Below are 25635 nucleotides of genomic sequence, written 5' to 3'. Positions count from 1 at the left end.
GTTGGAATTACAACTCGCATAAGTACCTGAACTTGATGACATCATTGGTTGTTAGGATTTTGTTGGCTAGGAGGTTGTATGGTGCACAATGAAAACCCGTGGCTTTGGGGTTGATTTACTAAAACTGGAGAGTGAAACATCTGGTGCAGCTTTACATGGTTGTCAATTAGCTTTGCAGAACAAAAACTGGAAGCTGATTTCTGTACAGAGCTGCACCAGATTTTGCACTCTTCAGTTTTAGTAAATCAACCCCTTTGGGTAAAAGGCAGGCTTGATCCACCTGAACTTGACCTCCAAGGGTCAGTACTATGAACCAGTCAGGCGCAAACACATATAATGACAAAAACATGCTAATGGGGAAATAGAACAGTGAGCAGAGGGATAAGATTAGTGTACTTTGAACCTTCAATGCCCAATCACAGGAAAGAGGTGGGCAGACACCCAAGAAGGGCCGGATTAAGAGCATCATGGGCTTGGTGCTGAGGATTTTGAAGGGTCTTAAGAGCCATGCCTCGGCATGCATCCTGAGGAGGAAGGGTGCAGCCGCGCAGGCCTAATACCACATGGGGTGCCCTTTCTGAAGCCCATAAACACATCCATGAATCGGCAACTGTCCCTTTGTGTCTGGCCTTTGTGCTGTGTGGGGAGGTTCTTCTGTGTTTGCAAGCAAATCTGGCCAGCCCGGGCCTATATTAAGGTAGGGGCATGGAGCTGCAGCTCCAATAGCCCCTACGTTAATCTGGCCCTGCACCCAAGGTTTGTTGCCTCAATGCAGTAGAAAAATAGCCAGGTCCTCACATCCTGGTCTGCCAATGCTTTTAAAGTTTAAGGATTGTCTAGACAGAAATACCTATCCTTTAGCCAGCTAAAAAGACGTCCATGTATGTAATGGTGTATTAGGTGGCTTGCCTGGGGTTCAGCTTTATTAGAAAGGCCAAATGTGTCCATATTATATATATTTATGGGATCAATGCACTTTACATAGAGTTGCTGGTCAAAACACAAGCTTGAGCATTTCAGTAAATGATAGTTTATTTAGAAAGCCTCCTTTCCTCAGAGGCAGTAGAGATAATGACATTTATTGTACTGCATGGTATTTCAGTGCTGAAGGGGTGAATACTATATTTCACAGCAAGAGATTTAATTATGCATTTCTGCAAATGATTTGCACTTCCGTAATGCGAGTGATATTCTGCTGCGGGCCAAAAAGGCTTCTCACATCTGCTAGCCACTTAACATCCCCTCCTTCATTTCAAGAATCATTCTTAATTAAATAAGAGCTTGGAGTTGTCATCTGTGAACTAGTGTCTTGCAGGGGACAAAAAAACACCATATTTCACACACTGAAAGTTTGATAAAGTTGAACAGAGTTTTAAAAGATTAATTTATCTAGACGGATGGTTAATGTATGATGGTGGCTTTGTTTCTAAGGTGACTACTTTGGCTAAATCATGCAGCACAGTACAATTATCCAATGCCCAGCTCAACTAGCCAGCATCTTAAAGGGCAACCACACTTATTGACGAAGACTTGAACCCTAATCCAACTTTTTATTCATATCTGTGTCCCTGGTGTTTCTTCATTTCCTGTTTGGAAGAACCATAGTCACTGGGCCAATAATTGAGGGCACACCTGTCTAACCTGTCCCCAGTTAACAGTCAAAAGCTAAGAGCAGCCAACCCCCCCCCCCAAAAAAAAAAACAAACAAAAAAAAAATAACATTTGCATAAAGTTCAGTAGAACCTTTCAGTCAGTAGAATATGTTCGTTGAATTGAACTCTCCTCTTGTTAAAATCTTCCTCTGTCCATACTCCCTTGTCCCCACTGCCATACTCTTACAAAGCACTGGGGGTTAGTAGAACTATGGTGCTGTCAGAGGCTCTCATCATGAATGCCTGACTATGTCCACCCTTTCCATCCAGCTGCTACATGAATGAAACAAGATCTATGAATGCAGTTTATCCTCCATTCAAAGATCCTAAATAAATATTCAATACAATAATAATAATACTAATAATAACAATATTTTGAGTAATATTAAGAATAAGAATACTTATTATTATTATTATTTATTATTATTATTATTATTATTATTAATAATATTATTATCATTATTATTGTAGTAATAATAATAATAATAATAATAATAATTATTCTTCTTCTTCTTATTATTATTATAAAATAGCATATATTTCTGAGAAAAAATGCAATTTTTGCCTAAATAATACCATTAAAGGAGAAGTAAGCTCTTTTGGCCATACTTCTCCTGTAAGTCACATGAGTACACTTAGTTATTAACTCCTGTAACCCAATTTTAGTCGATAGAGGACTAAAGCCTGCTGTCACTATAAGAAAACTCCAGTCCATGCGCTAGCCTCTGTCCTTAGTCTGCTGTCAGCTGACGTCGCACAGCCAGTCCAGGCTCTGCAGTGATCCTGAAAATAATATCAGGATCCGCCCAGATGCCTGACCAGCAGCTGGTTCAGCCTCTCGGCATGCTATTGAGAGCTGAGTCAGCTGCTCCCACCCCCTCCACAGCCCGGCACTCCAGTGAGCACTGGAGGGGCAGAGCACAGAGTGGTGACTGACCGTCACTGCTCTGTGCTCAGAACAGACCCAAGAACTGATGGATCAGCATTCTTTGATCGCTTAGTTCTCGCCATCTAGGTGAGTATTAATGTTTTTTTTTTTTTTTGTTTTCTACACTTACCTTTACAGTAGAACTATGATATCCCAGTAAAAATGAAGATAGAACCTGAAGAAGGAATGGTTAAAAAACTGGAGAGGACATGGTTAAAAAAAACCTTCAAGTCCATGGGTAATAGTGTCCTTTATGATGAAAAAGTCACTCACCCCAACAATCCAAAAGTCTGATAGGAATGTATTTAGCTAGTGATTGCACCAATGAAGACATCGAAGTGTCCGTATTGTATTCATTCTCTCTCAAAAAATGATATGTGAGGAAAAAAAAGCAAAAACAATAAGACCTTCATTGTGTAGTATTAAGATGATAGAGTCTTGCTCAGAGAGTAGAGGAGATCACCCGTGATTAAAAAGGCACACGAAAGACTCACGTCTTCAACTCCTGTCACCCAACATGTAATACAAACTCACCAGAAAGACACTAATGTGTCGCTTAATAACTAGACCATAATTCCAGACACCCTGTGATGCGGTTCTAAGCAGCGGTGGACCACACACTTTGTACCCTCAGTCCTGTAGCCTTGCTGAACTCTTTGGCAGCGCCCACGACTATAAAAATGTGCCTGCAGCACTAAAGTATAATTACATCTTCACATACGGTGCCTTTTGATCCTGTCAGTAAAATCCACTTAAAAAGTAACTCCCCTTTCATGAGGAAAAAATATAGCAAACAAAGAAAAACAATATAGCGTATACGATTGTGACACAAGTCATATTGCAATTAAATGTTAATAAAAATTATCTTTCCTTTTCAATCTGCAGCCGCTGTATTTTTCTGAAAATGCAATGCAATATGGCTACGTAGAGGTGTTCTGTACACAGAATGTATACTGACCACACCCCAGAAACATCATTTCCTGCTTGTGTGATTGGCTCACCAATTTTACCAGAAGTCTGCACTAAGATGCAAGTCAGATTTTTGGCATCCCCTGCAACAAAAATTTAATTTTTGGTGAGATACTCCCAAAAGGAAATCACATCCAAAGGCATGCAGGCGTAGCAGATTTCCTCATTAGTGTTCCGCAGCTGCACAGCTGATTAATAGTTATGAAACCACTCCCATTAGACCCACTCAGCACAGAGGCATGGAGGAACAAACAATGATTTCTTCAGACTAACAAAAGGTAGGAATCTGCAACAAAGTTTGTTATAATCCTTGCAATGTACAGAGATCACCCAGAGGGGAATATTTTTGCTCAACAAAAGTGGAGTTACTCTTTAATGCAGCTTCCTGTAACAATGAGGCAACAATGCTGCACTGCTCCTGAATTCAGAGCGGAGTTATCACTCTCATGAAGACTGTGCCTGCTTGAACTTCAGTGGGATGAGAAGACGTTGCAGATAGTATGGCTATCAGCATTGTCACTGCTGATTCACAAACCTGTATCTTGTCAATCAGTACCTGTCCGCACCTAGTCCTGCCCACTGCTCTCTGAATTGACAGCACTGCCCCTGTTACTGAAACCCTCCCATTGTGAGCTGCAGTGTCTGAGAGGAGGAGCATGTGAGACAGAGGATTTGGCACATTCAGGGGAGGTATAGGAAGTTTTGTTTTCTAAATGAGGCTTGTGCATTACATAGTAACTGGATTAGGTGCTTGTTTAGACTGCCATACAGGAGCCTATTTTAAAAGAGATGTATGGGCTTTTTTTTTTTTTTTCTTGAATCACACTTACTTAGGTGGATGCACCATTGGTACAATGTTGCATCGGTCCCCCGGCGCCTCTTAGACTGAGAACCGAGCAATCTAGCACTGCCGATTGCTCATTTTTTCACTGCTTCCAGACCAGAGAGCTGCTGACTGTCAGTTACTGCTCTCTGCTCTGTCACCTCCCCCGTGCTCACTGGAGTGCTGGGCTCTGGAGGGGGCAGGAGAGGCTGGCTCAAGCTCTCAGTGGCTAGCTAAGAGCCTGAGCCAGGTGTCGGTTCAGGAATGTGGGTGGATCCCAACTCCATTGTCGCGATTTTGACTGAGCCTGGACCGGCTCTGTAATGTCAGCAGGCAGCGAACTTTAGCCCGCTGTCTTCTGAAAACGGGTCACAGGAGTGCAGAACAAACTGCACTCCTGTGATCCACAGGAAAAGTGTACTTCTCCTTTAATCTTACTCCAACAGTCCTAGATGGGACAGGATTTAGGGAGTATGAATCTCCCTACCAGCAGACAAAGCCATAATGCTCAATGTCAGGCAGCAGTTGCAAAAGTTAATAGAACATTATCATGCATGAAATAGGATGTCTAGAAACTGGAAGGGCAAGGCATGATTTTTCAAGCATGCATCCTAAATAAAAGTTGAACTTGTTACATCCAGTGGCAAAAGTGTGAGAATAAAAAAAAATAATGAGTCGTGGATGAATGAGCATATACAGTAGGAGTTCAGACTGTGTGTTTTATTATTACAGAGGAAATCTTGTTATTTGTAAGTATATTCAAGGTCAAGCCAGTGAACTTTCCAGATAACTTTTAATATGAAGGAGAATACAGCTGCTTCTGTGCCTTCCCCTGAGATACAATAACTTTCCATTAAATTTGCAAATGCATTATAATAAGTGCTCATTTAAACTACCAGCATTGTTAGTGCTAGTTGTAAATGTCTGCATTTGTTAAAGCATAATCTAAACCCAGGAATAAAAATTGAATATTTTACAGCTTATATGTGGTGGTTGCATTGGTTTTCTTTTTCTTTTTTTTAGGCTAAGTTCTGCAAGTACAGAAAAAATACTTATTGACCCTGCTAGACATCCAATGTCCTTGCCACAACCCGTGATCTGAACTGAAATCTTAGACAATATTATTAGTTCTCATTAATTATTTTCTGAAAAGTACAGAACACTACTTCCCTATGTTAAAGAGAGGAAGAGAGGGGAAGGTGTTTGTAGTCTGAATTATGTTGCTCAACCAGTATGGCAAGTGAGAATTGTAATCTTAGGAAAAAGCTGGACTATCCCTATGAATAAAAAAAACTAAAATGATGCAGCCACTACATCTAAGTTGCAATTAATTACATTTTTGGATTTGGATTGATATATATCTTAAAGTTCGAATTAGCAAAGTATTTATTTGCTGTCAAAAGACTATAGATTAAATAAAAAACTTTAATTCAACCCACAGTGTTATAAACTCCATGCAGTTAAGAAAAAAAAAAAAACATAAATTCATGTAGGCATGTATATAAAAAATTGGTATCAGCCTCTTGCAATCCTCTGAACAGCTGAGATGTTAGGAAAGGAAAAGGCAGAAAGAGAAGCCAATCAGGTTAGTTGTTGAATATCAAGTGAACGTTAAGGGGTCTAAAAATTTTGTCATCATGAAAAATCCCAGTAATGTGTCCAATGTGTTTGTTTCTTAAGATCATCAGCTCCCTCTAGTGACCATAATACAGTATTTTCTTGAAATATGTCAGATATATATATATATAAAATCATTATATATATATATATATATGTGTGTGTGTGTGTGTGTGTATATATATATATGTATATATATATATATATATATATATATACACACACACACACATATATATATATATATATATATATATATATATATATATATATATATATACTTGTGTATATAAAACGTTTGCATGTTTTAGAAAATTATTAGTCACATTACGGAGATCATCTGCAATAGCTGTGCAAATGCTGTGACATTTGCACAGAAGTTTTTTTAAAAAATAGACCCCCTATGTGAACTTTCTGACTTAACACTATTGTAGTGTTTGTAGGAATTGATAAAGCTTTACTATCTGATTGCAAAATCTCTTTTAGATCTACCAACATCTATGCAGTGCAATAGCCTGCCTGATTGGATACAAATTGAACAGATTGTTTAGGCAGGACCTCACATTACACAGTATTGGTAAATATAACTGATAATTTACAGAGTTTGTACAATGTGTATGGTCCACTTTAGGCTTCACTGACTGGCTCCACTTGATGCCTGTCCTATTTTTAACAAAATTAGAGATACTCTTAAAAAAAAAATAATATTTCACAAAAACTGTTTTTTTTTAAGTAAATAAAAAAATAAAATAAATAATCAGGCAAAGCAGAAAATAAGATAAAGTACCTGCTGCAAGCCATTTGTGGCTTTTAAAGGTTAGGGATGTAAAATATCGTTAGTGTACCTAGTAATTCTAAATAATTTACACACACTGTAATCCTTAAAACTATATAAATGAAATGCTTATGGCCATTGCTCTACATGTTTTGTCCAGTTGCAAAAATGATATACCTACTGCAAAGATCCAGCAAATATCCTGCATGGTATTAGTTTTTACATTTCTAAATATAGCTTGGACAAATCTTCTAGAAATAGTATTGCTATGTAAAAGAAATTAATATAAAATGCTACTATTTTAAAAAAATATATTGTTGCCTACTCGTCGCAGCATTGCCTGGACTGATCAATTCCACTTTGTTGAAGAGTTATACCTGCTGAAAAACCTTCAGCATCTGAGAATGCATCCAGGAGTATCAGATGCCTCACACTGGCTCCTGTGTCACTACTTTGTCCTGCAGTGATGTAGGGGCCGGCAATCTCTCGTGATCACGGGACACCACTTGATTCTAGTTGGGAACTATACTATAGCTAGTTAATATAGTACATTTTCACATCAATAGATAAAATAAGTAACACTTGTAGCTGATACATAAGTCAGCACAAGGTTGTTGTGTCATCGGTCTTACTAACAGCCAGCTCTGATTGTAGGTTGGGCAATGGGCACCATCTAGACCAGCTTTCTCAAATAGGGTTCCACGGAACCCTATAGTTCCTCTCAAGGTTGCTAATGTAATAAGCAATGTGTGACTCCCAGATAAGTAGCCACCAACATGAAGCTATCTTGAACGGTGCATTCTTCTCAGAGACCACCAATGTAGGGACCATTCCCGGTGACCAGTACTAATGTACCTTGAGTTGGAGATATAATCATTTTTAGCAGGGGTTCCCTGAAACCGGAAAGTTATTTTAAGGGTTCCTCAATTTGTGAATGGTTAAGAAAGTCTCACCTAGACTATAGGGTTAGGTGTAGTAACAACCACCACAATCCCATTTCACCTAATAATGTGAGTGCATACGAGAAATATTGGTCTGTCTAAATGCCTGATTCACTTGTTATCAGATACTAATTATTTTGACACTTTTCCTAGATAATTATATGGTACTCACATTATGGTTCTGGGCCCAAGAGTTAGATTGTGTGGCCAATAGATTTAAAGGTGGCACACACTTTACTAATCTCTTTAAGGAATTGTGTTAAAGAGGTTGTAAACCCATAGATTTTTTTTTTTTGCAACTTGAAAGAGAAAGACACAATGAGCTAGTATGCACCGCATACTAGCTCATTATGAAATACTTACCTTAGAACGAGCCCCCGATGGTGCCGCTCGCTTACCTGTATGACGGGCGACATGTCCGGTCGCCCGTCTTCCGGGATTGCGGCATCCGGCCATCTGATTGGCCAGAGCCGCGGTGACGTCACTCCCGCGCACGCGCGCGGGAGCCGAAGGTCACGGCACGGGGCTCTGAAGGAATGGCACCAGCGGCCGTTCCTTCAGAGCGCATGCGCCAGTGACATCACTGGCTGCATTTAAGGTAAATATCTCACTGTTTGTTGGGATAATAAGCAATATATTTTCAAATAAAAAACATGGGAACCCGGGCACTGCCATGGAGGAAACATACCAAGGTCATAGGAAAAAAAACAAAAAACATTATTTCTGCCTATACAGATTTTCAGCTCTTCCTAACCGCTCCATTGCACAATGACAATATGTCTGCTGTAAGCCCAAATGTAGCTGGGTTATCAATTCCTTTAAATTATTGGCTCGTTTAAGTCAGGAAATAAATCTGACCAGGTAAAAAATGGTATTCACAATATTAGAGATTGTTCCTTATTTCTGCCAGAGAACCTGCAAAATTTTTCAGCCAAAACTTTGCAATTTATCAACTTTGCTAAAGTTAGGGAATTGCTGGGAACCCATTTTAGTGATGAACTATGGCATAACAGAACCATGGCAAAATAATGATTTTGAGAAAGATTTCTCTATATGTGTAAAAGGCTTCAGACAAGCACATTGCAATTTTCAGCTCACCAGTGTAGTAAGATTACTGGAAGCTGATTCACGATTGGCTGTTAGTATATAGCTTGGTTTATGCCATTGTATAAAACCATGTATGTTATGCCTGCTATCCAAAACTGTAGGAGAAAAACATGTGGGTGTAATGCGATGCTTGCAATTAGCAGGAAAAAATAGAAGACATCAGACTGATTGATCAAAAGACCCACGACTTGTGATCAAGGTTGCAAGTTTGCAAATAAACTAATTGAAGTCTACAATAACGATGATGAATTTGCTTTGGCATGCAACATCATGAGCATATGGAGAGTGTTTAAGCATCACAGATGTGTTTTTCAAATAGTCTCTTTCAATGATTTATTTTTTTTTTCTTGTGGAAACCATTTTGTGACATCTTTGCAAAGTTAAAACACCCGTTAAGCTTCTTATTCTGCACATTTTATAACCCTTCTCTATCCATGGCATGACACAACTTTTATGAAATCTACTTCAATGCAAGTGTAAAAAGAATTGATTGATACAAAACTAGGGTAGCTATCAGAAGGATAGACGTTGGGAACGGCTGATGGCACTAAAACATTTGCATAATATTTTTCTTAAAATGTTTTTTAAACATCAAACATCCCTTGCGATAACAATGTAGCATAACAGGTCCTCTTTATGGAGAAATCTGGGGTCTAAAAGACCCCAAATCTCTCCTTTACCCTTACAAGCAAAATATCAAAAAAAATTTTTTACATGGCCCAATACCTGGAAGTGATGTCATGAAGTTGCTCTGGTTCTCCAGAGGTATATAGATGAGCGGTGGTCATTTTGCCATCACTTGTCTCTATAGGGAGACACTGCCGACGCCAGATGGTTCCCAGGCTCAGCGATCAGTAACGCAAGCCCGGGAAGCATCGGGAAGAAGCGGAAGGGGGCACCTCTCCCGTCGCTTCTAAAAGTGATTCCTTGGGGAATCCGCCCCTAAGATCACTTTTATCTAAAAGCAGGCCGCCTGAGGGAAAAGAAAATACTGGGGTTATTGCATCTAGCTGCGACCAAAACCCCCAGTATTTAGCATCAAAGTCATGACATAAATTCCCAATTAGGCGGTCAGTAAGTGGCAACATAGAACACCAATCATTTTCAATATTGTCAATCTACACCTACCCTATCAATGCTTCAGTGCTGTCCTCAACTTCCCGCTCCAGAACCAGTAGCTCTATTTGGACAAAACAGCACTCTGGTCACTCTGCCCATTTCTTGTAAGGCCACAATATATTGTACGCACCCCCCAAGGGGGGTGGAATTACGCATATTAGGGTGAAAGTACTCCAGGACTGAGTGCCTCCCATTATTACATGAGCACCACTCATTCCAAGAGGAATGCTTGCTCCATGCTGCAAGGGAAAGAGGAACCTGTTGTGAAGTCACTGGACTAGCTAGAGCAGTGGTCCTCAATTCCGGTTTTCGGGGCCCACTAACAGGCCAGGTTTGCAAGATAACTAAATTACATCACAGGTGATCTCATTTGCTGCTCAGTGATTGCAGTATTCTAGTCTGCATCTCCCCAAGGTAATACTTAAAATCTGGCCTGTTAGTGGGCCCCAAGGACCGGAGTTGAGGACCACTGAGCTAGAGGACTGCTAGAAAAAGATATGTATAGTTTTATTTTATTTATTTTTTAATAAAAAGGCATAAGGTGAAGGTGGGGAGGTGGGGAGTCCATGAAATGCTGGAGTTCAGCATTAACAAAAAATGATAATGTACAGTACTTTAGGCAAATTTCATCTAAGCCATTTATATGTATAAAGGCTTGGTTAAAAACAATTCTAATTTTGGTATACTTTACATTTTAACCTGGGGCTATAGCAATGACAGAAAGCTAATGTAATCCACATCCATTAGCGATCAAGCTCCAGTGCTTCGTTACATGCTGACAACCACGTACTTGTGTTGTAACTGCGCCTTGGATTGTTCAAACCCTTTACAAACATTTCTTTAGGTGACTTCATTTGTTGGCTGATACAGAATCTCAGTGTATAATGGAACAGAAAAAAAATGGAACTCAGTGTGTGCTTTCTTTTCAGATGATGGAATTACAGTATTAGTGTAATGTTGCAGCGTTGATTCGTGCCATGCTGAGCTTTGTATTTCATTGTTATTAACAAAAATTTTAAGCGAAATACATTTTATATGTCTCTGATCTCCTCTGTAATACTAATCTAACAGAGTTACTGAATCCAAGTGCATAGTCGCTGACAGTTATATCTTTAAAGAATTATTTTTTCTTAGATTGGGGGTCCTTTTTCTAGCTACAAACACATCTCTGCTATATAAAACAAGAAAAAAAATCATTATCCCTACCAATGTTGATGGAGGCACCATACTGCGTGTTATGTGAGCATTGCTGCTTTTAAAATGGTAAACAAGCTAACGTTTGTAATGTGATCATATCCCTGTCAGCTATCAAAAAGAGTGATTCTCACTAAGATTATAAATTTAACCCCACACATAATTGATTCTTCCACACAGTGGGTTGCAAACTGGGTCCAACCTTCTTCCAAGTCTTAACAGATTTCTAGGATGCTGGCATCTACTCATGGCCAGCTGTGGCAGCATTTGGCATTTTATTGCATCCAGCAACTGTTGAAGGGACTTTTTCACTTGTTCCTATGGAGAACCCACAAGAGTGATCACAACATGGATAAAAAGGATATCGGGGAACTGGAGAAAGTGCAGAGAAGGGCAACCAAACTGATAAGAGGCATGGAGGAGCTCAGCAATGAGAAAAGTTTAGAGGAACTGACTTTATTCTCTCTTGAGAAGAGGAGATTAAGGAGGGGATATGATCAACATGCATAAATACATAAGGGGTTCATATAGTGAACTTGGTGTTGAGTTGTTCACTTTAAGGTCATCACAAAGGTCAAGGGGGCACTCTTTACGTCTAGAGGAAAACAGATTTAGTCTCCAAATACGGAAAGGTTTCTTCACAGTAGGAGCTGTAAAAATGTGGAATAGACTCCCTCCAGAGGTGGTTCTGGCCAGCTCACTAGATTGCTTTAAAAAAAGGCCTGGATTCTTTCCTGGGTGGACTTAATATAAGTGGGTACTAATATTTATAGGTAAAGTTGATCCAGGGAATATCCTATTGCCTCTCGGGGGATCAGGAAGGAATTGTTTTTCCCCTGCTGTAGCAAATTGGATCATGCTTTGCTGAGGTTTTATTGCCTTCCTCTTGATCAACCGCGGGTATAGGATTGTGTATATGGGATTGTATGGTTGGGTTTTCATTACTGTTTTTTTCTTTTTTTTTTTTTATTGGTTGAGCCAGATGGGTAACATAGAAGTGGCAACTGATTAGATATCATATTTTCTCTAATACCATGTAAAAAAAAAACATCTGGACCAAGAACACCCTAAGCTAGACTGCATATCTCTTAAACATCGTCTTTTAGAAAAGTCATCCCATCTCACTATACCATAGTGTTTTTCCTAAACATTCCTGCTTTATTTCTTTTTATTTATTTTTTATATATGAATAACATATGATACATACAAGTCAGAAATATAATAAAGTAAAACCTTAAGAGCCGGTTCACACTGAGGCGACACGACTCCTTACTACTTCGGGGGCGATTTGTGCATTACCATGCACCACGACTTCGGAGCGACTTGCAGGGACTTCACATAATGGAAGTCTATGCAAGTCGCTCCGAGGTCACCCCGAAGTAGTACAGGACCCTTTTTCTAAGTCGGAGCGACTTGTGTCGCTCCTATTAGAACGGGTCCTGTAGCGGTCAATGGACCGCGAGGGAGCGCGACTTGTCAGGCTGACAAGTCGCCTGACAAGTTGCGCTAGTGTGAACCGACTCTTAAGCTGAACTCTGGGCCTTAGGCTGAGGGGATTAGAAAGCCAAGATGTACTCACCTAAACCTTTGATTCTCCCAGTGCAAGGCCTAGTCCCTGCACCTCCTTCCCACCACCCTCCATATTACAGCCGTCTTGTGCAGTGGACTGTTCCTTACGTCATCACGCCCATAGAGTGGCTCTGATGTCAGGTACAGTCTTCTACTGAACATGGGTGGGTGAGCGTAGCTTTCTGGAGGATCGAAAGATCGGGTGAGTATGTGAGTATAGACTCTGTGTTCACCCCTAGACAAATTAAACAATAAACCCATCCAGTGCAGGTACAGCCCCACTGCATAGGCCAAAATAAAATTTGCCCAAAGTTGAGCTTCAAGCGAGAGGGAGTAAGGTTTGTGTCAATACACACAAAAGGGACATTTTAGTTATAGGCATAGCCTGGTTCTGTACTTTTTGATGTCTTGAATACTTCCACATTAAGCCTTCCCTGTCATGATTCTACTTTCTATTCAATGGTTGTTTTTGGTTCTCCCAGTGACTTCTATTGCATTCTCCATAACACATAATAAAACTTTGACAAGACCGGTAGGAACCCTTCATAATAGTCACACCAGGTGGGCAGACCCAGGAACTAAAACTTTGACAAGACTGGTAGGAACCCTTCATAATAGCCACACCAGGTGGGCAGACCCAGGAACTTGAGTGCAAAAATATCACCAACCCAGACACTAAAAGCTTTAAGAGACCACTCTGTGACATCTAGAAAAAAAAATGAAATATTGGTTAAAAATAGACCATGTAAAGGAAATTTTGTGATCTGTATCCCTTGTTTTTAAGAAAAGCAGTTGGAAATCCACACTGTTGATATACTATTTGGCAGAAAGCAATATCCTTAATGGGATGGCTATCTCAGACTGACCAGTAAGATTTTATTTTATAGTTTAAATTTCAGTTCCTTGACTCCCAAATACTTCCACCGTCTAGGTCTGAATCATTGGGAAAGAACACAGTCTTACATAATGGAAAGTTCATTAAAACTGGCCTATACTTGGAAAAAAGTGCATTTTCTTGAACTCTAATATATTTTCTATTGAGAATGTGAAGTTTGTTGAAGGCTTCAGAAAATGTAAATTTTTCAGTCACACATCATTTTTATGTGTTCCACAGAGCAGGAAAAAGGGTTTTGTTCGCTTTTGTAAATTGCAAAGACAAAGAGAAAAATACAAATTCAATCCATCAGTAACAGTACTGTAACTGATTCAGAATATCAATTATCCGTGAACAAGATGTCCCAGACTTAGTGAAATGTCAAGAGACTTGCTCCAGCAAATAAAACCCTAAGAGACTAAAGACAGCTCGACGCGTTTCACATTCTTCATAAGACAAATTCTAATTAGCACTATTTTTTCTTTCTTTTCAGCACCAAGGAAAAATCGGAGTCAAATTTAATGTGGGAACAGATGACATCTCAATTGAAGAAGTTAATGCAATTATTAATGATGGAAAGTACCATGTGGTACGTTTCACGAGAAGTGGGGGTAATGCCACCTTACAAGTCGACAACTTACCAACAATAGAACGTTTCCCAGCAGGTAAGAACATTTTATTAAAAATAAAGTCATTTTTAAATTGTTTTGCAAAGGTAAATTATAGGGCTGAGGTGCATAAACAGACAGTGATGTATTATTTATTGCAGTAAGTGCACTTAAACAATGCTAAAAAAGTCTTGTTGGAGGTTAGCTAAGGTTTTTTTTTTTTTTTTTTTTTTTACAGTCAGCTTATTCATTGACAAATGGAAAGGATTTGACAAAAGATTTCTGTATTAAAATTAAAAGTATTTATTTTGATAAGTAAAGAACTGTTTTGTGATTTTTTTTTTATATGTTTAAATAATATGGTAATTTAGGATTATTTTTTTTTCACTTTCCCAAAAGCTTCTATACAAGACAGAATATTATAGATAAATCATTCATTTTATGTCACATTATAGTTTATTAAACTGAGAACATTCAAGCACCAGTCAGAATAGTTATTGGATCCATCAAGGTTCTGTAAAAAGAAACTACATATATTAATTTAAACAATTGGAATCCATGAGCATGCCTCAAGGCGGTGCTACCACCACAAAATGACAATCTATTGGTCAGTGTTTAAAAACATTAGCTGGGAGTTGGAACTGGTAAACTGGAAAATTATAGCCTTTTTTTTTTTTGTTGTCTGTTTGCCGAACTATGAACATGCTGGTTTTGGATTGAACCCAACCTGAACCCTGAAACTCATCTCCAGTGAAGAATTTCAACTAACCCATACTATTAAAAGAACTCAATAAATTCTCACAATTCTTGCTGCCTATATTGTTGAATTCCTCTCTAATCTTGAGAAATCTTATGTTGAAGTCCACACTGACACCAACCTTTTTTGGGAGAGTCAATTGAGCCTCCCACAGCTTTCTCTGGTACCTTTCTCTTTCTCACCCAAGTGATCACATTTGCAGAAGTATTGGCATTAATGCAGACTTCAGCAGAAGATATTTTAGCATCACAGCAGAGTTTGGTGAGGCAGGCAGCAAGAATGTTGAATACTTACTGACTTAACAGCTAAATATAAATTCTTGATTACAGCAAAAGGGACACTTTAAAAACATTAAAAAAGACAAAAGCGAAGTTGGGACTTTACATGAGGTGGGACCACACCCAGATAAACATATATAAATATACAAGACAAAAGTACATGGTAATACATTATTATCCTGGTACATACAAATAAGTACATAGAGCATAAATAAGGTCATAATTACAAAGTATGATAACAACAACTTATAAAAGCTGACATAGCCTGTGTTGAACTCAACGCGTTTCGTGAAAATATCACTTCATCAGGAGTAGGCATGTTGCAAGGTCTAAAGAAAATATACATAAATAAGTAAAGTAAAATATAATAAGCAAGTATAACCCCACAGCCCCATGGGGGGGGTATAGCTTACACTGACCTTATTTATGCTCTATGTACTTATTTGTATGTACCAGGATAATAATGTATTACCATGTACTTTTGTCTTGGACCATGTATACTCACCTTTGTTTCATTTAGGTGTACCCCATTACCATGGGCTACACGTTTCCAGTGAACATTTGGTTTTACCAGTATCTGGTCTATAGACCGCCAATAAACATACGATTTTACATTATCCTTTGGTCCCTTTTATTATATATATGTTTATCTGGGTCTGGTCCCACCTCATGTAAAGTCCCAACTTCGCTTTTGTCTTTTTTGCTTTCATGCAAACAGGGATGGAGACTCCGGTGGTCAGGAGTCTCATTTAAAGTCCCAAACTCCCTTCCCCCATAAACTTTAAAAACATTGTCGAAGTATTAGTTACATGTCCCTGTATTATGGAGCCTCCGCTTTAAGGGCCAGCACCCATGTCCTGTGCTGCTGACTCAATGTCAAGGTATCAGAGAACTTGCATGAACTGGGATTTCCTCATGATGGTCTTTCCAAAATGGCGGAGTGACTTACTAGTAAAATAAAATACTAGCAAAATAAGAGTGGACTTATTTTGCAAAATGGAAATGTTCAATTTCAGTGAACAGCCCTTATGGTTTCCCAGATGAAAATTTGACTCCTGGAAAATGTCTTCAGCTGGCATAAGAAAATGCCAACACAGCTGTTATAATGAAGCCAAATTACTTCTACCTATTGCAGTAGGTGTGCTGGTTTTTCTCATGAACACATCAGATCATTATTTTTAGCCACCATAGCTGAAAATAAAAAGCGTTATGGCTGATGTCCTGGGGATCTTTACCAAATTAATACTTGGGTATTACTGGTTCTTCCTAGCTCTTCTGAAAGTGGAATAAAATGTTCACTGATTAATTCCCACCAAGATCTCAATACTCAGTTTAGTTGGACATGCTATTATTAGATTTAAAGACAAGGAATCACTCGTTAAACAATAACAGACATAACACCATGCTAGCCTAAGAGAGCTAGGCATTTCTGAAAGCTTCCACTAAATAATAATGAGTTATAGAATAAAAATATTGTCCAAATTGTAATTTTCCTGTAAATATCCATGGCTAACATGGTAGAGTACATAACAGCTAGTGATGTCCCCAGCAATACTTAATGTGGCATCTACCAACCTTACATGGCAGTTGAATCTTCTTGGTGAAGGTGAAATTTTAATATGCTCTGTAAAGTGTACCTAAACTCAAGAGCAAACATTTTTCGGCTTTTTTCCCCTGTATTTTCAACTGGTGATCCTGCCAATACCAAACTTCCTTTCCCAGGGTGACAGCGCTCACCCACTGTACTATATTTATGAAGGAGCAGCATTTCCACCCTAGGATAGGAGGATGTAACCTTGTCAGGGCTAATAATACTGTTTGAGCTAACACTACAGAGTGTACAGGACACAGGACAGCCTTGTGTTTCTGGACAGACCAACGGGTATTTTTTTGCATTTACCAAAGAAATATAATAAAACAAATTCCAATGCTATATTTAAAGCTGAATTGCAGGAATTCAGCAACTTTGTAAAAAGTGCAGGCACACTATGAGTTAAGACCAGTTAGGTGTATGTCACCTCAAGGACTTATCTCTATAATTTATATGTGACGGGTTTATTGCACTCTGGCTGTGAGAGGATAGAGGCACACAGAGGAGTTATGCCTGCCCCTCCCCTCTGCTGCACATTCACAGAACCCTTTGTATTTTGGGAGTGAGTTCACATAATACAAAGGCTTCTTTGAACGGGAAGAAGGGAAGGATTGGGCATAGCAGTTCCAGTAACTCTGCTCTTGAAGGAACTGAGACCACAGTGAGCAGTGTTGGAGCTCTGGAAATTTATTTTCATGGAACACAATAAACCTGTCAGATGTGAAAAATAGAGATAAGTCCAGGAGGCAGCAGGCACCTCGTTAGACTTTACTCATGGTATGCCCATAGCTTTTAGAAAGTAGCTGAATTCCTGAAATTCAGCTTTAACAGACCAAAAGCGAACAAACTAGAGAAGTTGAACATTTTCAGGGTTTACACACATTTTTGCTTTGGTTTCAAATTATATAATCTCTCATCTGTTATATTTTTACATGACCTTCACTGAACATTTCACTTGCTATGCTATGTTTCTAGTACATTATGTTATGTTTTTTATACTGCATCATTCACTTGGAGCAAAGAGTCCTGCTATGCTGTATGTTTAATTTTCATTTCTTTCTCAGCAATTATCTCACATTACATATTTTTATGTCAATTTCGATAAGAAGCTTGATGTGGCATTTGCCCTTCGCAGAAACAGAAAATGTGGCAGCAGCTGTGCCAGAGATTTTTTCGATAGACGTTCCCAACCAGTTCGGCTTCAGCATGAAGGGACTGTGGGTGCAGTTGTGCCTTGGGGGCGATAAGCATTTGTTTTCTCATTTCTGCAGTGCTGTAGTCATGTCTCTAGCCTCCTGTCTATCAGCCTTGGGCTGTCATCCTTCCAACTAAACCTCTTCAGCCTGAGCTTCTGTTTCCCATATTAATATGGCCTAACACAGTCTTTATCAGTATTCCTGAAGAAATCTGCACACACTGTTTGGCTGCCTCTTTTCTAAGAATAAATTATTTGGGCAAACAGACATACATGTGGTTTTTTTTTTCTGCACAGTAAGGAGGCGGTGGGTGAACATAGTGTATATACAAGTGTCTAACCCATGAAGCTTCATTGTGGTGCGGTATTCAGAATTCTGATTTCATGGTCACTTGTTTCCATACTGACCTAAATCTGTAAAAAATTCAAGATTGGGTTTAGCAGAGGCAGTAAAGCAGAATATGAAAACATCTAATGTAAGGTCTTGGATTTGCATAAAACAGAATGGGGAATTGATTTTCTAAGGATGCCAGGGATGCACTAATCTGCCTGGGTTTGATTTGCGAACAGTTTTATGCATCTTGCTCAAAGTTTGCAAAAAATGAACCTCATTGAATTTACTCACAAAACTTACAGGTGCTTGCTCTTTCCTTCCAACACATAATTCAGCAAAATTCTGGAGGTGCACGTCACTTTCCGAAGGATGTAATAAACTTTATTGTTCAGCACAAGCACAGACTCCTCCCTCCAACATTTTTTTTCCCTTTACGGGGGCTTAATTATAGATTCATATAACAAGAACTGCCTGAACAAAGGTCTTCATGGCAGGATCACCAATATTAATTTATTAAAAAAAAATTTAATTTCAATATATATATATATATATATATATATATATATATATATATATATATATATACACAGTGCCTTGAAAAAGTATTCACCCCCTTGAACTTTGCAACCTTTTGCCACATTTCAGGCTTCAAACATAAAGATATAAAACTGTAATTTTTTGTGAAGAATCAACAACAAGTGGGACACAATCATGAAGTGGAATGAAATTTATTGGATATTTCAAACTTTTCTTTTTTAACAAATAAAAAAACTGAAAAATTGGGCGTGCAAAATTATTTAGCCCCCTTAAGTTAATACTTTGTAGCGCCACCTTTTGCTGCGATTACAGCTGTAAGTCGCTTGGGGTATGTCTCTATCAGTTTCGAGAGACTGAAATTTTTGCCCATTCCTCCTTGCAAAACAGCTCGAGCTCAGTGAGGTTGGATGGAGAGCGTTTGTGAACAGCACTTTTCAGTTCTTTCCACAGATTCTCGATTGGATTCAGGTCTGGACTTTGACTTGGCCATTCTAACACCTGGATATGTTTATTTGTGAACCGTTCCATTGTAGATTTTGCTTTATGTTTTGGATCATTGTCTTGTTGGAAGACAAATCTCCGTCCCAGTCTCAGGTCTTTTGCAGACTCCATCAGGTTTTCTTCCAGAATGGTCCTGTATTTGGCTCCATCCATCTTCCCATCAATTTTAACCATCTTCCCTGTCCCTGCTGAAGAAAAGCAGGCCCAAACCATGATGCTGCCACCACCATGTTTGACAGTGGGGATGGTGTGTTCAGGGTGATGAGCTGTGTTGCTTTTATGCCAAACATAACATTTTGCATTGTTGCCAAAAAGTTAGATTTTGTTTTCATCTGACCAGAGCACCTTCTTCCACATGTTTGGTGTGTCTCCCAGGTGGCTTGTGGCAAACTTTAAACTACACTTTTTATGGATATCTTTAAGAAATGGCTTTCTTCTTGCCACTCTTCCATAAAGGCCAGATTTGTCCAGTATACGACTGTTGTCCTATGTTGGAGCTCTTGCCTTAAAATGTTTACTTACACATTGTATCAGACTTACCTCTGGATGTGCCCTTCTTCAGTGTTGACAGCAAAGTTATCCCCATCACAGCTCCATTACTGCCATCTTCTCTGTCAATACTTCCGAACCAGTGTCTATTTTCCTCAGACATTGAGCGCCTACATCGTCCCAACATCTGGCTCTTTTTTTCTTATCCTACATATGCTGAGAATGGACCTTAGACTGCACACGTGCCTCAGGTAGTGCTAGCAGACCAGGAAAGAGATCTTTGGCAGAGGAGACATTCAAGTATCTTGTGACAAAAAGTTTTGCCTCGTAGCAATTTACTTTTTCTGACTTTAGTTCAGTGTTAAAACATTAGCAAAATCTAAACTAGATAAACAAAACTACAACACATTCAGAAGATAAGAGCACATTAAATTTAGCTTTCTACATTTTTTAGGTATCCATGGTTACCACCATTTGTACAAAATTAATATACATCTGAGGCCACCAGCAAATCCCTGATGTCTAAAACCAAAATGCTAAATAATTCATGTTTTTAAACCACATACGCTATATGTAGGTTCTTGCTGCCTTCTGAGCTATCACAAACCTGAATGATTAATTTGATGGCATTGCACGTATTTGCACAGTATGGCTCGTCACAAATTGTTTTTTGATTCTCCATGAGAACTTTCAGATTTAAGCTGTATAGCCATGACACATACTGTAAGTGTGTAATAGCATTTAATCCTGTACACTTGTACCTGTGTTCCTCAGATTTTCTAGCGTACAGACCCAGCACGTTAAGAAAAAATCATAATGTTTTTCTCCATCGAAGGCAGAATCTAATAACCAAGGCTTAAGATGTAAAAAATGGAATAAAGGACTAAATAAATGTACAATTGGCCTCAATTTTTACCTATGGTGGTCTTTTATACCTTTTAAGTGAAAATGTATCTTAAGCCAAGAACAAAAATGTAACATTTGAAATAGTTTTTAATATTAAATAGCTGTTAATATAATAGTCTTTAACATTTTTTTTATATTTTAATACATTGTTATATTTATATAATATGTTAAGGGTAACTCCACTTACGTGGAAAAAAAAATTGCAAATAAAAAAAAATAATAAAATAGCGTATGCAAGTCATATTTTCATTGAATGTAATTAAAAATTACCTTTCTATTTCAACCTGGAACTCTGTAATTTTCTCTAAAATGCAATGCAATATGGCTACCTGGTGTACAGAACACCCCCCCCCCCCCCCCCCAGAAACATTATTTCCTTCTTCTGTGATTGGCTCACCAATTTTCCCAGAAGTCTGCACTAAGATATAAGTCAGATTTCAGGCATCCCCTGCAACAAAACTATCATTTTTGATGAAATACTCCCGATAGGAAATCACATCTAAAGGGTTGCAGACCCTGCAATTTTCCTAATTAGAGCCACGCAGGTGCAGCAGCTGACTGATAATTATGAAACCACTCCCATACACATTCATTTTCCACATGGACACAGACAAACAGCTATTTCTTCAGAATAACAAAAAGCAGGAATCTGCAACAAAGTTTGTTACAATACCTGCAATGAACAGAGATCACCCAGAGGGGAGGGTTTTTCTCAACAAAAGTGGAGTTACTCTTTAATGTTTTAAAATTAGCTTTTATTTGTTTTTTAATTGAATAGCTTTTAATTAAGTAACTGTACTATTTTTAAAAGCTAACTAGTCTTTGGATGGGTTGGTGAAATTAGTTTTCTTTTTTCCCCTGATTTTCACCTGGTGATCTTCCTATCAAGACACTTCCTGTCCTCAGGTGACAACGCTCACAGACAATACTGTAATGTGGAAATGTTTCACTTGGCACACAAAGGGAAAAAAAAAAAACATAGGTGTCATCCATTCCCTACCTTATAAAAAAATAAAAAAAAGAGAGATTTAAGGATTAGGAGATTATACCTGTGTGTCTAGCAAGGGCATTGCTAGATCCTGGTACCCAAGGCACATGCCCCATGATTTCTATATTTTTCCTGGGTCTACATTACTAACAATATGCCATCTATCAACCAAGAGCCAAAGCTCTAATGGCCCAGCTCTAAGAGAATCCAGTAGGGGAGGGGAATGAGATCACATAGGGCTCATGTACACAGGGCAGTTGAAACCTCTTCTGAACGCTGGAAACTGACACCTGGAAACCGACGGTGAAAAAACGTCCATTTTTCAGTATTTACATATCATGTTTATGCAGCAGTTATGAGTAGTTGAGGTTAGAAGCCTTTTTTAAAGATAACCGCAGGAGACCCTCCCAACTGCCCACAATGCATGAAAACCAAGTCAATTATTGCCTACTTCAGCCATTCTGTGAGAGAAGAGAGAGCAGCACTCCTGCTGTGTCTAAACGCAGTGGCGCCACCAGAGCCGCGTGCGCCACTGCGTTTAGACACAGCAGGAGTCCGGCTGTGGGAGGAGCAGCTCCGATTACCGCTGCCCTCCCTCGATCGTCAGAGAAACGGAGAGAAGACCCGCCTGCTTATGTAAACAAAGCAGGCGGATCTTCTCAGAGACAGACAGGAAGAGATCACAGGATTCAGCATAGCTGAACCTGCAATCTCTGTCTGTGTCACAAAACCCCCCACACACACGTCAGTAAGCATGAGGCATACATTTAACCCCTTGATCACCCACAGTTTTAACCCCTTCCCTGCCAGTGTCATAATTACAGTAACAGTGCATATTTTTAGCACTAATTACTGTAGTAATGTCACTGGTCCTCCCAAAAATGTCAAACATGCCAGTTAGGGGTCCGATCTGTCCGCAGCAATGTCGCAGTCCTGCAAAAAATTGCAAATCGTCGCCATTACTAGTAAAAAAAAAAACAGTAAAAATGACAAAAATCTTTCCCGTAGTTAGTAGACGTAATAACTTTTGTGCAAACCAATCAAAATACGCTTATTGCGATTTTTTTTTAACAAAAATATGTAGCAAAAAACAAATTGATATTGGCCTGAAATGTTAAAAAATTTTGATTTTTAAAACGTTTTTTGAGAATGTCATATAGCAGAATGTGAACAATTGTTTTTTTTTTTAAAAAAATTGTCGCTCTTTTTTTGTTTATTGCATAAAAAATAAAAAACGCACAGGTGATCAAATACCACCAAAAGAAATCTCTATTTGTGGGAAAAAGGATGTAAATTTTGTTTTGGTACAGCGTCGCACGACCGTGCAATTGTCTGTTAAAGTAACGCAGTGCCGAATCGCAAAATAGAGCCTGGATAGGAAGGGGGCAAATCTTTGCGGGGCTGAGGTGGTTTAATGCTGTCAAAAATTTCCTCTACATTTTCAATCGGCAGTGCTATAACTTTCTGTAAAATTTAATGCAATATGGCAACCTGGAGGTGTTCTGTACGTTACACTCATAGAAATGTAATTTTCTGCTTTTGTGATTGGCTCAGTGATTTTCCCACAAGTCTGCACTAACATACAAGTCGGATTTTAGGCAACAAAAATGGTGGGATACTCCTAAAGGGTTAATCACATATAAAGGGATGCAGACACCGCATTTTCCTCACTAGAACACTGCAATGCCATCAGTTGATTGATAATGACAAAGTCACTCTCATTTAGAGTTAGAATCCAAACACAAAATAGAACAAACATCTATTTCTTCAGAACAGAAACAAATAGAGCTCTGCAACAAAGTTTGTTAAAATCCGTACAATGTACATTGAAAATGCCAACGAAAATGGCCGCACTCCAAAAGATATAATGATACTTCTTTATTAAACCAACGGACAATCAATACAGGATGGTGGTGAACAAGCACAAATTCACATGTGAAACGCATCTACCTTTTTGTATCTTGTATTGACTGTCCATTGGTTTACAAATGTATATGTATATTTTTGCAAATGCAAATCTCCTCTTAGGCTGCATTCACATGTCAGCTTATAATCGCGGGCAGAACCGCCGCGGTTCCGCCCGCGATTCGGAGATTTATTGCAAATCGCGGGACGCCTAGCGTTGCCCGTTGATTTGCAATAGCCCCCCAAACGCCGAGCGATGTTGCCGCGATTTACGCCCGCCGAGTCGCGGCAACATCGCGCAAACAAAATCGCGGGACGCAATATGCTCCAAAAAAGTACAAGAGCTTCTTTGGAGCGTATTGCGTCCCGCGATTTTGTTTGCGCGATGTTGCCGCGATTCGGCGGGCGTAAATCGCGGCAACATCGCTCGGCGTTTGGGGGGCTATTGCAAATCAACGGGCAACGCTAGGCGTCCCGCGATTTGCAATAAATCTCCGAATCGCGGGCGGAACCGCGGCGGTTCTGCCCGCGATTATAAGCTGACATGTGAATGCAGCCTTATGAAAAAATCCCGGCTTTTTTCTGCGCACGGGGAGCTGCAGGTGTTGTGTCCAGCCAGCCATAGAAGTGAACGGCTGTACCGGCCATACTTGGGAATGCAGCAATGGTTTCTTGCGTTGCATTTAGCTGTGTATGTACATATCACATATTCTCTGAACATGAAGCTTTTGTCAAAAATACACATAAATGCATACAAAGGTAAACGCTGATACAAGAAAGAATCAACATTCACACCCGCATACAGCCATTCACTTCTTTGGCTGGGTTCCCTCGGTGCAGAAAAATGCTGAAATTGTATTACCTAGAGGAGATTTGCATCTGCAAACATCCAAGTGCATGAGCCCTTAAATATAGATGTAGTGTTGTATTAATAAATTAACCACTTCTGGACCGGAAGATTTCCCCCCTTAATGACCAGGCCATTTTTTTTGCGATTCGGCACTGCGTTTATTTAACAGACAATTGCGCGGTCGTACAACACTGTACCCAAATAAAATTGATGTCCTTTTTTTCCCACAAATACAGCGTTCTTTGGTTGTATTTGATCACCTGTGCAATTTTTATTTTTTGCGCTATAAAAAAAAAAATGCAACAATTCTGAAAAAAAAAACAAAACAATATTTTTCACTTTCTGCTATATAAGATTCCCCCCCAAAAAAATATAAAATATTTTTTTTTTTAACATTTTAGGCCAATTTGTTTTCTGCTACATATTTTTGGTAAAAAAAAAGCTTATTTTGATTGGTTTGCGCAAAAGTTATCACGTCTACAAACTAGGAGAAAGATTTATGTCATTTTTATTTATTTATTTTGTTTTTACTAGTAATGGCGGCGATCTGCGATTTTTTGCGGGACTGGGACACTGCAGCGGACAGATCGGAGTACTAACTGACATTTTTGACACTTTTGGGGGGACCGGTGACATTACTCCAGTAATCAGTGCTACACATATGCACTGTTACTGTAATAATGACACTGGCAGGGAAGGGGTTAACACTGTGGGTGGTCAAGGGGTTAAATGTAAGACTAGGGGAGTGATTCTAACTATATGGGGATGGGGCTTGTGAAATGATTACAGAGACCTGTGATCCTATATAGAAGGATCACAGGCACTCTGTGATCATTCCAGGGAGAAGAACAGTCAGCTGTGTTTACAACAGCTGACTGTTCTTCTCTCTCAGCGGAGAATGATCGCGGGTGACAGGCAGCAATCGGAGCCGCCCCATATGTAAGAAAAATGTATTTCCAATATATTTAGGGAAAAAATATTTTGAAATATATTGAATATGGCTAAAATTGTAGCATTTCACATATATTTCCAATATATTTGTGAAAAATAAAAAATGTTTTTTTTTTAAATATATATATATATATATATATATATATATATATATATATATATATTTTTTTTTGCTTT

The 25635-nt window shown here is 38.9% G+C and overlaps 1 protein-coding gene across 34 annotated transcripts in view; it reads left to right on the top strand.

Moving 5' to 3' along the window:
* The window catches only part of NRXN1 (neurexin 1), a 2145734-nt gene that overhangs the window by 1958416 nt on the left and 161683 nt on the right, over nucleotides 1-25635 (top strand). For all 34 annotated transcript variants that reach the window (XM_082249472.1, XM_082249474.1, XM_082249501.1 and 31 more), the window contains one exon: nucleotides 14062-14233. In XM_082249472.1, coding sequence (XP_082105598.1) covers nucleotides 14062-14233 — 172 coding nt within the window. The remainder of the gene's footprint in view (nucleotides 1-14061; nucleotides 14234-25635) is intronic.

Source organism: Pelophylax lessonae (assembly GCF_965119305.1).
Source record: "Pelophylax lessonae genome assembly, chromosome: 3".
NCBI classification, from domain to species: Eukaryota; Metazoa; Chordata; class Amphibia; order Anura; family Ranidae; genus Pelophylax; species Pelophylax lessonae.
This window is presented reverse-complemented; position numbering and strand designations above follow the sequence as displayed.